Source organism: Galleria mellonella, unplaced genomic scaffold, assembly GCF_026898425.1.
Source record: "Galleria mellonella isolate WM207_F2 unplaced genomic scaffold, CSIRO_AGI_GalMel_v1 utg44, whole genome shotgun sequence".
Classification (NCBI taxonomy): domain Eukaryota; kingdom Metazoa; phylum Arthropoda; class Insecta; order Lepidoptera; family Pyralidae; genus Galleria; species Galleria mellonella.
This window is the reverse complement of record NW_026442100.1, coordinates 3,214,351-3,227,503: the sequence shown is the minus strand read 5'-3', so window position 1 is coordinate 3,227,503 and position 13,153 is coordinate 3,214,351. Positions and strand designations below refer to the sequence as shown.

Below are 13,153 nucleotides of genomic sequence, written 5' to 3'. Positions count from 1 at the left end.
TTAAGCAACATCCCTTCCCGTTAGTAGGTACAGGGCTGATAAAACTGCAAAAAATTTATAGGCACGGCCTTCTGTCCAATCTGGTGGAATATACGAGCGCAGAATGTTTAAAATGTTTACAGATCCCTTCTGTGAATAACCATTAGGTATGTGCGATGACACTGATGAGAATTCATGGTCTCATACTTTTTTTTATTTTTTTTTATACAACTTAGAATGGCAAACAAGCTGACGGTCCACCTGATGGAAAGTGGTAACCGACGCCTATAGACATGAGCAGTACCATGGACATAACAGAGTATACTGTTCTCTCGGGTCCATGATACCCTCCACGCGTTGCCATTCCTGAGGACTCAGGTATTATTCCTCTGTACCCAGTAAATTCACGCCATATTCCACCCTTTAAACCGAAACACAGCCATGCAAACACAACTGCTTCACGGTTGAAACACGAATGGGACAGAGGTACCCAAGCAATCGACTTTTGTACAAAGTCTCCCTCTGGTGACTGTTTAGCATGAGTACGAGAAATGATATAAGACTCTAGTAATCACCCTTCTAATATATATAGGTCGAATGACATGACGATATATTTTAGTAGCATTGTCGTGCCCACAAAGAAAAGTACCACTTTTACTCAATCTTTTTTATTATTTTATTATTATTTCAGCCGTTAACTGATGTTTAACTGTCCACTGCTAAAAATAAGCCTTCCCCATAATGGGAGTTTTATCAGTAGTTGCCACGCTTGGCAGGCGGGTTGGCAACCGCAGTTAGGCTTTAGAGATGTTTTAAGAGGAACGCTGCTGGCGAGATGTTTTAAGAGGGACGCTGCTGCCCATCCCTCGCCCTCCCTTAGTCGCCTGTTACAATAACCAGGGGGAAGGAAGAAATGGCCCAGTCTATGCCGAGATCGACACCGCGGACTTAATATATTTAGTTTTTATTCTCATGGTAAGGCACGGAAAAAGTAAAAAAAAAATACTTACAGGCGTTGATGAACTCGTAGTTGCCTGTGAACAGTGTGGGTGGTGTGTACATCTTGTCGGTGTAGAAGGACAGAGCGACGGCCCGGTGCAGCGAGACCCGGCGGCGGGGCGGTATCGGTCCGCAGTACCGGCCCCCGAACGCTGAGTTGACCAGCTCCACCGTCTCCAGAGACGCCATTTCCGAGTAGATGTCCATGTACTCGTGCATACATCTGAAATGAAGATTGAACTCTTGGAATATTTATTGGGATATTTTAATTTAAACCAATTTTGATCACACGAATCTTAGGAGAAAGGGAGAACTCAAGTTTTTGGAATTGGCATGTAGGTATACGAGAAAAGAGATATGCAAATGGATTTAACAAGATTTTTTGGGAATTGGGAATGACAACATAATAATTAAAGTGGCATTTGTCAATTACAAATAGACACTTTGCTTCTGAAAGCTTGTAAGTAATTTTTATAATAATCATTAGTAAAAAAGCACCTGTGTCAATCACAAGTGTCATCATATGACACTGATCTTTTACTGTTTAACGATGAAGTAAGCTCTATTCGGGGGCACGCATGCATGATATAAATTAATGTGAAAAAAAAAACAAAGAAACAGAAGATCTATGACTAGATTTCAATCTTTCCTTTAAAGAACCCGGCATGAAGATATAGATTGATTTATTTGCAACACATTATAAGATAATAGGTGATTTTATTCGAGTTTCCTTTCTCTTCGCCTTGATATTTGGTGCTTTGTTTTCTTAATCGCCTCTAAGAACATCCTGGGGATGAAACGAGTGGTTATGCATACTACGTAATAGTATTCCTACTCCATCACCATCTGATATTTTATACTAATACCATACTCAGCCATTAACATTCCAGTCCATTGCTGACATAGACTTCCTCCATAAGAGGGGTTTTGCAAATAGTTGCCACGTTTGCCAAGTGAATTGGTGACCGCAGTTAGATTTTGGTGATGTTTTAATAAAAAACGCTGCTGCCCATCCCTCAATCATAAAATTTTCTTAGCTGCTTACGACTCCCACGGAAAAGAAAGGAGTGGCCCATTCTATGCCGGGATTACACGGCGATTACTTATTGTATGCTAAAAATAAAAATAAACGTCTTATATATTTTTCTAAATATATCAACGGAGATGTTGAAACTGGAATATCAATTTGTATAAACGATGCTTAATTTCCAGAATGTGCTCTAATGGAATGTTATTGCGTATATTTATTAGGGGCGGATTGTAAGCCTAAGTAAAGATTTAGTCTAAACTGTGAGCTGTCTGCCGTAAATCACTGGATTACATCGCACTTCGCTTATACTTTAATGCTTATATGTAAAACAAATTCTCTGGGAAATCCTCGAATCCTCGTATTCATTAAGGCCTGCCTACATGGAAACTTTTCACGAACTCGTGTGCATTATGCAACGCCATTCTATTTCTTCTTCTTTTATTATATATATTACCAGATACTCTACTAGCTTTACGCGTTTTTTTTTTAATAAACTATAGCCCATGTTACTCGCTGACAATATAGATTTCTACAGTTGAAAGAATTTTTAAAATAGGTTAAGTATTTTTTTTTAATTTATCCACTACATACAAAAATCAATTTTTTCTTTTTTATATTTATTAGTTTAAAAATGCCAAAATAAGTGCGTCATCAGGTCATTATATTTTCAAATTACTACATTATAATTTTTTTTTAGTTCTGTATTACCGAAAATATAATTTCAAATACCAGAGTTGCCCGCTATAACTGAACTTGATTCTTACGTCAATACAAAGCATAAACATGTCTCGGAAAAGAAAACATGTTTGCGTCGCATAATTTACAGACGAATGGAAAGGAATAAAAGAGATGGGTGATGTACTCACGCTGGAAGTTCCCCCACTGCGGCTCCACTGAAAAAAAAAACAACTATCAAAAATGTGTTAGGGGGGAGATATTAATGTAAACAGAAACGATAACGCTTTTCCGTACAGAAGTATAACTCGCGTTAGTGTTGGGTTTCAGAACTTATTTTACTTACACTTATTATTTATTCTACTTTATTTTGGTAAACTTTAATTATTCAGAAATGCTGATATGTATGTATGGTTATATCAATTTACAATAATATATATTTTTTATTTACAGCGATGGTAATACGTAAGCCGTGACGGCTTGCAACACCAGAGGTATCACAGGCGCGTTTTCAATTCTTATCACATGAAAATATTGGGTCATAGTACGCAGTTGTTTCACTGTCATGTCTTACCTTTCACACCGGAACATGGCTATGCAAGAATAATTACTCAAGGACCTACATTAAGAACAAATACGTAATGTAACAGATTTAATATCAATGAAATGGGGGGAAAGGGATTGTTAGTAATGGAGACTAAAAATGCCATTGCTAGCAATATACCCGACCTGGTTGGCTCACCTGGGACCTGGGAGGTCGACCTCCTCGCGGTTCCCTCTGGAAATTATCATGATTAATTCCTGATGAATTTATCATGATGGGCTAACTGGCCTGTTTTCATTCTCATCAATCACCCTACACTGGCACTCCGCTAGCATATCCCGTTAACGCAGGCGGGGTTACCATTCCATTTTCACCCATAAAAAAAAAATATCAATGAAATTGACTTTGTATAAAGTGTCCCTATAGTAAATGATAAGAGATTGGGGTAAAGTTAAAGAAATGTAATGAATTACAGTGGAATAAAGGTCAGCAACTCTCCTGACATGAACCAATAACATCACGGATTATTCAGAACAGAAAACTAAATTCACTTAATTCATGTCGTACATTACATTGTTCGTGCCATATGTTTGTTATTATAAAAGAGAAAAAAAAATGTTTTGTTTTGGTTCTGAGTCTTACTGGCGACAAAATGGTGTTATTTCTTGTACCATGGCTCCCCAAATTTTATTATTCTACAGAAATTTATACATATGACTTTTTCACTACAGAAATCCAGACCACCAGACCAGTTACCACAGGGAGACTTTGTACAAAAGTCGATTGCTTGGATACCTCTGTCCCATTCGTGTTTCAACCGTGAAGCAGTTGTGTTTACATGGCTGTGTTTCGGTTTGAAGGGTGGGATATGGCGTGAATTTACTGGGTACAGAAGAATAACACCTGAGACCTCAGGAACGGCAACGCATGGGGGGTATCATGGGCGAAACAGTATATTCTGTTATGTCCATGGTACTGCTCATGTCTATAGGTGACGGTTACCACTTTCCATCAGGTGGGCCGTCAACTTGTTTGCCATTCTAAGTTGTATAAAAAAATAATCTTTAGTTAAAAAAGGGAAATCAGACTGAGTGGCATTACAAGAAAAATTGTTGTTTCTATATGTCTAGTTCCAGAATTATATACAGGCAATTGCTTGAGATCAGCTCTAGTATGTGGAAGGGTACATCATACATGTCACTGGCTGGTAGCACTTACTCTGGTGGTTTGCCTCGTAGCTCGAAGGTGCGAAACTGGACGAGCACGCGCTGCCCCGGCGCCGCTAGGAACGTGTACAAGCACTGCCTGCTGTGGTTTCCGGGGTTGATTAGCTCCGGCGCGTGGAAGGTGCCGTTGGTAGTGCCGCCGCGGCTCACGAACGTGCGGTCGCACTCTGTGATTGAAAATCATGTTCGTTTATATATAAATAATATTAAATACGTAATAGAATAAAAGTACAGTATGTTCTACGCCAGTGTTCAGGTATCTGGTAGAGTTTAGTAAAATTTCACTCATTCAGTTACAATCACAGTGAAAAAAAATCTTCCCCCGTTTAACTCTCGTTTTGTATAGGCCTTCCGTTTTGAAAAACAAAAAACATGTACTCTGTATATTTTCAAAACTTAAAGATATAATGAGATTATATTAAAATAAACACTAAATAAATGTTCATAATTACGAATGTCATGAATTCCTTTATTACCTAAATATTAGGACGGAATTTAGGAAAAAGAAAAACAGAAAATACATATGAAAATGTATGAATTATATTATGTCGTCCTCCATAGCACAGCGGTCAACACGCCTGCCTGCGACGTGGAGGCCCCGGGTTCGATCCCCGGCCAGGTCATGATGGAAAACGATCTTTTCCTAATTGGCCTGAGTCTTAGATGTTTATCTATATATGTATCTATTATAAATATAGTATCGTTGAGTTAGTATCCCATAACACAAGTCTCGAACTTACTTTGAAGCTAGCTCAATCTGTGTGATTTGTCCGTATATATTTATATATTTATATAGGTAGTTATTGTAAACATTGTGTGGAGATCTCGTTTATCATTTTGAGAAATACCGCGACGACATTGTTGACGAGATATTTGGAGATTTTCTGTTGTTCAAATCAACAATGCTTGCGTTTACTGCGCGATTGGTAGGAAACGTGTTCCGCTAAAATACCTGGGTGTTAGCGTAGTCTGCGTAATCCGCCGACTTCAATTCCATTGAGCATGTCTGGAATGTACCCATGCGAAAAGCTTTCATTGGTATCTGCTTTGAAATTTGAACTGCTTGGAAGTACGCAAGGCAAGACTTTATGTTCTGCTTTGCGTATTTGCTTCGTGGATTCTTTTTATGCTTTTGATTTTCATTCGCTTTGAAATTTTTTTCCACACCGTTTTTTTTGCGCACTTCGATAAAAATACTAAAAAAGTAATGTATACATATATTTTCCACAGTACATAATAATAGATCTGATTTGATAATTAATTTAAATAACTATTCTGTTTGTCAGTCTGTATTAATACAAATTAATAATTGTAAAACAACTGTTGTAAAAAGTTACAGTCGAAATCTCAGCTGAGATTGCATTATGAATGGATAGTAGAATCATAAAAAAATATCCACTTAAAAATAGATATACTTGTATAAAAAATATTCTTATTTGTATGTACATAAAATACAAATACTATATTACGTCACCGAATAGTGCAAAAAAAATATGCGGTAAAAACACAAAGTAACAGATAAGCTCTTAGAAAACAAAAATATAAGTTCTATTCTCAATGGTTCTTTAAAAGGCTAGTTGTTATTTTGATACAACGCGGCGTCATTATTTTTTTACCCTTGCAACAACACAGTAAAGGCAACAAAGTACGTTTGGGTCAAGATATTGTTATCTAGCTCAAAGTTCTTGAAAACTGCTGAACAACTTTCGATGCTATCATGGTAAAAGTAATGCCTTTTCCTGATCTTTTCGTATAGCTTACTAATATGGATATATGTATATTATTTGATATATAGGTATATTAGACACAGAAAAAAATATGTATTTCCTTAAGTGTTTTAAACTATCTTTCTATTTCACGTGGAAGACTGTAATAGTTTTTCGATGGATGATAATGGAATGGTAACCTCGCCTGCAGTATCCGTATATCATGGCGGGACACCAGCGAGTGAGGATAGAGGAGGATGAAAGCGGATCAGTTGGTCCATTATGATGAATTCAACAAAATATTACCACAATAATTTCCAATCAAAACCACGTTTAGAAAAAGAACCGCTAGTTTCCGTTATTAACAGTCCCTAATTAATATATATTCTTTATTGCACTAAAACATACAGTAATAACAACAAGTTAGCAAAGAAGAACTTATCTCTAAAAGAGATTTCTTCCAGTTAGCCTAACACAGTTACATAGGAAGTAGTGAGTGTGGCATATGGTATATGGTGTAGCCAATCTGTCAGGATCTAACAATTCCAGAGAGAGACTTTGTACAAAAGTCGATTGCTTGGGTACCTCTGTCGCATTCGTGTTTCAAACCGTGAAGCAGTTGTGTTTGCATAGCTGTGTTTCGATTTGAAGGGTGGGATATGGCGTAAATTTACAGGGTACAGAGGAATAACATCTGAGTCCTCAGGAATGACAACGCATGGAGGGTATCATGGGTGAAACAGTACACTCTGTTATGTCCATGGTACTGCTCATGTCTATAGGCGACGGTTACCACTTTCCATCAGGTGGGCCGACAGCTTGATTGCCATTCTAAGTTGTATAAAAAAAAATACCCTATCAGGTCGACCTCCACGCCATTTCCCCTGGAAACCATCTCGGTTAATTCTTGTAGAATTCGTCACGATGGGCTAACCGACCTGATTGCATCCTCACCAATCTATTTTTCACTGCCAGCGTATACCGATAGCGCAACCGAGGTTACCATTCTATTATCACCCATTTAAAAAAACCTTTAAAAAAACTACCCCGTTCATACATACATTCTTTTAAAACGTAGCGCAATAAAAACCCTTTGTTAATCTCATGTTGGGATTACCATGAGTGTATTTAATAAATTCTGCCGCAGTGAAAGCTGTTTCATTGTGTTGCTGAGATTTAACAAAATATAGCTTGACGTCAGAAATATGTAATTTCATACGTGAAATTTATCACTGCTGTGTAATGACAATGCTGAATAGTGTCACATCCATCAGCGGTACCGATCAATCACAGCCTGTGAAACCGAGTTGGGGATGTTTAAATAATCCCTTATTTTGCCTAATGTCACAATATTGGGGGAAAGGGTATTGTTTTTTTTTAATGGGTGATAATGGAATGGTGACCCCGCCTGCGCTATCGGTATTCGCTGGTGGGGCACCAGTGAGGGATGATAGGTGAGGATAAAAGCAGGTTAGCCCATCGTGACGAATTTCACTAGATTTAACCACGATGGTTTCCAGGGGAACCGCATGGAAGTCGACCTGATAAGCTGTAGCAATGGGTTCATTAGACCCCATTACTAGCAATTCCTTTCCCTCCGAAAGGGGATTGTTAGTAATGGGGACATTATTCACCTATTATAGGAATATAGGGTTAGTTTGACGTCGACGTACTTCTCTCTGGAAACAATTGTATTTATTTATTGTTGAATTCGTTACGAAGAATCACTTGATCTGGTTTCATCCTTATCTATCCCCCCTGACTGGTGCGTCGCCAGTGTATGCCGATAGTGTAGGCAGGGTTACCATTCCATTATCATGCATTAAAATAATGTTATCACGTAAAAAGTACTGTAACAAATTGGATGCGGTATTCATAATTGTATTCCTAAAGGTGTAACTTAAAATCTGGTATTTTTTTTACAACACAGGGGGCAAACGATCATGCGGCTCACCTGATGGTAAGTGACTACTGCTTATATCTTTAATGTTGACGCTTTATTTAGAAGAGATGTATTTTATAGAATTTTTTTACTTTTTAAATCCACGCGTGCAAAGTAGCAGACAAAAAGATAGTTTAGAAAAAATATTATTAATAATATAGATACTAGACAATGTATGCACAACGTTCAATTTATGTAGCAATACAATTCGAAACAATTTTTTTTTTTTATTTTTCCCCCATTTCCTTTATGTGTGTGTTTGTACCAACATCATGCAAAAACTAATGCACTAAATTCGATGCAAGTCACAAATTAAATATTCTTGAAGATTATTTTGAAAACTTTTTCTTTTATCCTGGTAATAGAAATCGTCTATTCTATTTTCCTACTTCTAAAATCCACACGTAAAAGATTTTATTTTTTATTTTTGGAATAAAACTCGCTAGTTTATTCTAAAAATAAAAAATTAAACCTCCCCAAATAGTATATTCTAAAATGATAGATAGCTGTAGACCTAATAAATATATCATTTAGAGTGAGACATTTTATTTGAGAGCGCATCGCTGTAAGCCGCCGAGCGCACGACGTGTTCAGACTAGCCACCATTCACAAACCCTCAAATCTCTCCTTTGTTTTGTGGTTTAATTTCGCTGAAAAATCGTGATAAAACCTCACTGCCTACTGGCGAGAACCTTACAAAATATATGTTTATGCATATTTTATTATTTTCACTTCATTAACAGTATGAATTCATTTTAGTTCCACTAGATACTTGTTAGTTTTTAATTTTTTCTGTAAACAGTAGTTTTGTGTAAACGTACCTGCGTGATAACCTACGTATTAAATAAAATTTTAGAATCAATTTCCAGCAGCAATATTTCTAAACCGATACGACATCATAACCTTCAGGTGAGCCGCATGCTTGTTTGCCCGTTGTGTTATAAAAAAAATATTGTTTTATTTTGGTACAATATCTATAACTTGTGTATTTCAAGATTTTGTCATATGCTTGTTTGCCACCTCAGTGGTATAAAAAAACATTATCAAAAAACATTTTAATATAATAGAACCAAAATCAGAAGCTGTGAACTGACTCTTTATAACCACGCCTTTTGCCGTCATCAGTCGAAAAATATTTTCTAAAGCCGAAATGCGCTAGGCGACTAGCAAAGAACTTCTTTTCAGTTCTCAGATAGTGGAAAAATCAAAGCTACAGATATTTACATTTGGGTAGTTAGATCTTGTATGAAAGGAAGAGAGTGCTATGCTTTTTGAAATCTTTCTGACAGTACTGGGCATCGCTTCGTTCTTCCTACATTACTCAGCCATCAATAGCTTCATTTTAGATTTTTTGACTTACTCCCTTTGGATTCTAATATGCTCGACGAAAGCTGAGCATGTATAGTAGAATTTTTATGTTTATTACAACAAAAGACTATAAATGCATGCATATTTTTTTTTATTTTATTTTTTTTTTTATTTCAATTCTACTTGATCATCAATAATTTTTTTTCATTGGTGACAGGTTTAAATATAATTTTTGTGCAAGTACGTGTTGTTGTTGTTTTTCTTTTCTAATCTATCATTAACTATTTAATATGCTTGCGTTATTATGATGTTTAATGTTCCCATCATGATCACATCGCAGCAAAATCGCTTGCGTTTATTATAAAACTTTCAAAGCAAGTTACAAAAACCAGAAGGTACCCAGATAATGCGGGGGCTTAATATTTTTTTCATCTTAATTAGGGCCTGTCACTTCCTCTTACTGGAACTCATTTAACTTTCTGCTTTAAAACAATGCCAACCTACTTACGTTAACAGTTTTTATCGTCAGAGAGAATTTTGTCTTAAGAGTTCAACAAAAATGGACATTATAAATGGTGATTTTAAATTGTTAAAATTATATTATTTTTGAATAATAAAAGTTGTTTTAGTAATTGGAAAAGTACAAAAATGCATTTAAATAAATAAAATATAACCGACAAAATTGTTGCCTTTGCCATAGTTAAAACACTATATAGCAAGAAGTCATGCCATTATTAAAGAGTCGGCACTGTCAACGAAAATCGAAAATTAATCTATCTAAATGGTTGTTTAGATTAATTTTTGCCAATATAAAATATGTGCCTACTAATGTACTACTAACTATAAATTGTGCATTTTAAATGCACAATTTTTAAATTCAATGTACTAATAGCATACACTTCATACATACGTTTCTGTGCGAATTATCACGAATCTGTTTAACTACAGCAACCTATATTATTTTTAAATAAATCAAATTTGAACGGCCTCAGCCCTTCATACATGTGTTATCTCTGTATGAAAAAGTGTCCGTGAAAAGGTGTTAAATTGGTATGGCGCTACAGCAACCTGCTGGTGGGTAAATTTTAAAGGAAGTAAACAAGAAAAGCAAAAGTTTCGCTTTTTACTGGTCTATTTTCCAAAATAAAAACCTAAAATATAAAAATAATGACATGATAATTAATGTTATGTTAAATATCATTGTTAATCTTTTAATTATGCATTTATATTTAGAAAATAAAGATATAAATATTTTAACTCAACACATTTCACTCCATTAACAACTGCTAAATTCATTTCATACTATTTTGCTACTCTAGCGCACATTCTGAAGAGATTTGGAACTGTTAGTTACAGCTTACTGTTGTAAAAACTCTATAGTCGTTTTTATTAATGTTCTATAATCAAAATATTAAATACAAAAATATAACAATATAATAATTTATGACAGTTTGCTATTCTCTTCTAAGCTTCACATAATACATACATTTTTATTATTCATCCAACTGAGCTTATTATTTTCAACATTCCTTATCAGCACGAGGTAAGGAATTTATTTAAAAGAAAATTCTACTCATTTATAATGGCTGGGATGAATTTGAATTGTATAAAAATGTTGGTGAAACGTGAAGATTATACAGCATGGAAATTCAAAATGAGAATGCTGTTGGTGCACGAAGAGTTGTGGAATACAATAGATGGTTATGAATCGTCTGACGATACACCTTCCCATGTAAAAGCACGTAATGACCAGAAAGCATTGTCAAAAATTTGTCTTTCTGTGGATGGTGCGGCAATGACGCATGTGAGGACAGCAACGTCAGCGAAAGAGGCATGGTATGCATTACAAAAGGCATATGAAGACCAAAGTCTTGGTCGGAAGTTGTCATTGGAGCGACAGCTGTACAGGTACTCCCTATCAGATTTTACCGATATTGAGTCGTACATTAATGCAGTCATGACAACTGCCCAGAATTTGGCAGATATTGGCAAAACAATTGAAGATAGCTCTCTTGCTGCGATTTTATTAGGTGGACTAACATCTCGTTATGATCCACTGGTAATGGCTCTAGAACATTCAAACCTCGAAGTAACATCAGAAATGGTTAAGACGAAGTTATTGAGTGAAATGTCAAAGTTGCTTAAGAATGATGATGTTGCAGCGTTTCGTACTTCACAATTAAAAGCGAAGACGAAGAAACCTATTATATGTTTTAAATGCAGAAAACCTGGACATAAGAGCCCTAATTGCCCTATTAAAAAGGTAAAAAAGGTAAATATGTCGAAAATTGAACAAAACGTAGAAGATACAACAGATTGCTTGTCTGAAGTGGCTATGTCATCCCTAAATAACCAGAACTCCGATAAATGGATAATCGACTCTGGAGCATCGGGACATATGACTTCACACGGTGAATGGCTAAAAAATTATCGTTCTATAGATAGTGGAAGTATAACTGTAGCAAACGGACAAAAATTGCCAGCTATGGGTATTGGTGAGGTATCAATTAATACCAACTCTGTAGTATCAAAAATAAGTAATGTTATTTATGTTCCTAGTTTAAAATGTAATTTACTTTCCGTAAAGAAAGTTGTCGAAAAAGATTTTTCTGTTGTTTTTGATAAAAATGGTTGTAACTTTTATAAATCTTGTGATGTATCTTTTGCTAATAACCCTATTTTACACGGTTCTTTTAGTGGTGGAATGTACAATTTAGATTGTTCGATTAACTTGCCACAAAATGTTTCAGCCTATAATGTGCACTCTGAACTCTCAAACTTTAAAATTTGGCATAAGAGATTAGGACATCTCTGTCGCATAGGTATGAATCTACTTAGAAAAGGTCTAGCAGTTGGAGTGGAGTACAAGGAGGTTGACAAGGAACCATGCATACCCTGCGTGGAGGGTAAGCAAGCAAGAAAACCTTTTAAACGGTTGAAAAGTAAGAAAGCTACGTCAGTACTAGAATTAATTCACACAGATTTATGTGGACCATTTCAAACAACCTCTTTTCAAGGTAATAAATACTTTATTACTTTTATAGACGATTTTACCAGGTTTATATTTATTTATTTTATATCTTCTAAGACAGAAGTCAAATCAAAGTTTTCTATTTTTCAATCTCTTGTTGAACGTGAAACTGGCTCAAAAATAAAAATAGTGCGATCTGATAATGGATCTGAGTACGTCAACAATGAATTTGCTGATTATTTGGCTTCAAATGGTATCAAGCACCAAACTACGATGCCCTATAGCCCTCAGCAAAATGGAGTGAGTGAACGATGCAATCGTAGCATTATGGAGAAAGCCCGTTGCATGTTGTCTCATGGTTCACTTGCGAAAGCTTATTGGCAAGATGCTGTAGCGACTAGTGTTTATTTGAAAAATAGGTCGCCACATCGTGCTCTTAATAAGAAAACTCCTTTTGAGATATGGTACGGATCTAAACCTAACTTATCTCATCTTAAAGTCTTCGGATGCAGAGCTTTAGTTCATGTTCCTTCTTGCCAAAGAACTAAGCTAGATATGAAAGCAACTGAACATATTTTTATAGGATATTCAGATGATCCTAGAAGTTACTACTTCCGAAGTGCGAAAACACCTAGGAAGTTAGTAAAATCGAGAGATGTAACTTTTTTTGAAGATAAGTTTACAGGACTAACAATTGAAAAGGCAGACGACGTAAACTGTGATACAAGTTACTTATTTTCAAAGACCTCATCCTCAGAAGAAGCTTCATTATC

At 35.8% G+C, this 13,153-nt stretch overlaps 1 protein-coding gene across 3 annotated transcripts in view; it reads right to left on the bottom strand.

Annotated features, from left to right (window-relative positions):
* Positions 1–13,153, bottom strand: part of LOC113518775 (cubilin) — a 146,385-nt gene that overhangs the window by 14,493 nt on the left and 118,739 nt on the right. For all 3 annotated transcript variants that reach the window (XM_026903757.3, XM_052898507.1, XM_052898508.1), the window contains 3 exons: positions 4,446–4,620; positions 2,875–2,901; positions 990–1,201 (listed from right to left, as the gene is read on the bottom strand). In XM_026903757.3, the coding sequence (XP_026759558.2) occupies positions 990–1,201; positions 2,875–2,901; positions 4,446–4,620 (414 nt within the window). The remainder of the gene's footprint in view (positions 1–989; positions 1,202–2,874; positions 2,902–4,445; positions 4,621–13,153) is intronic.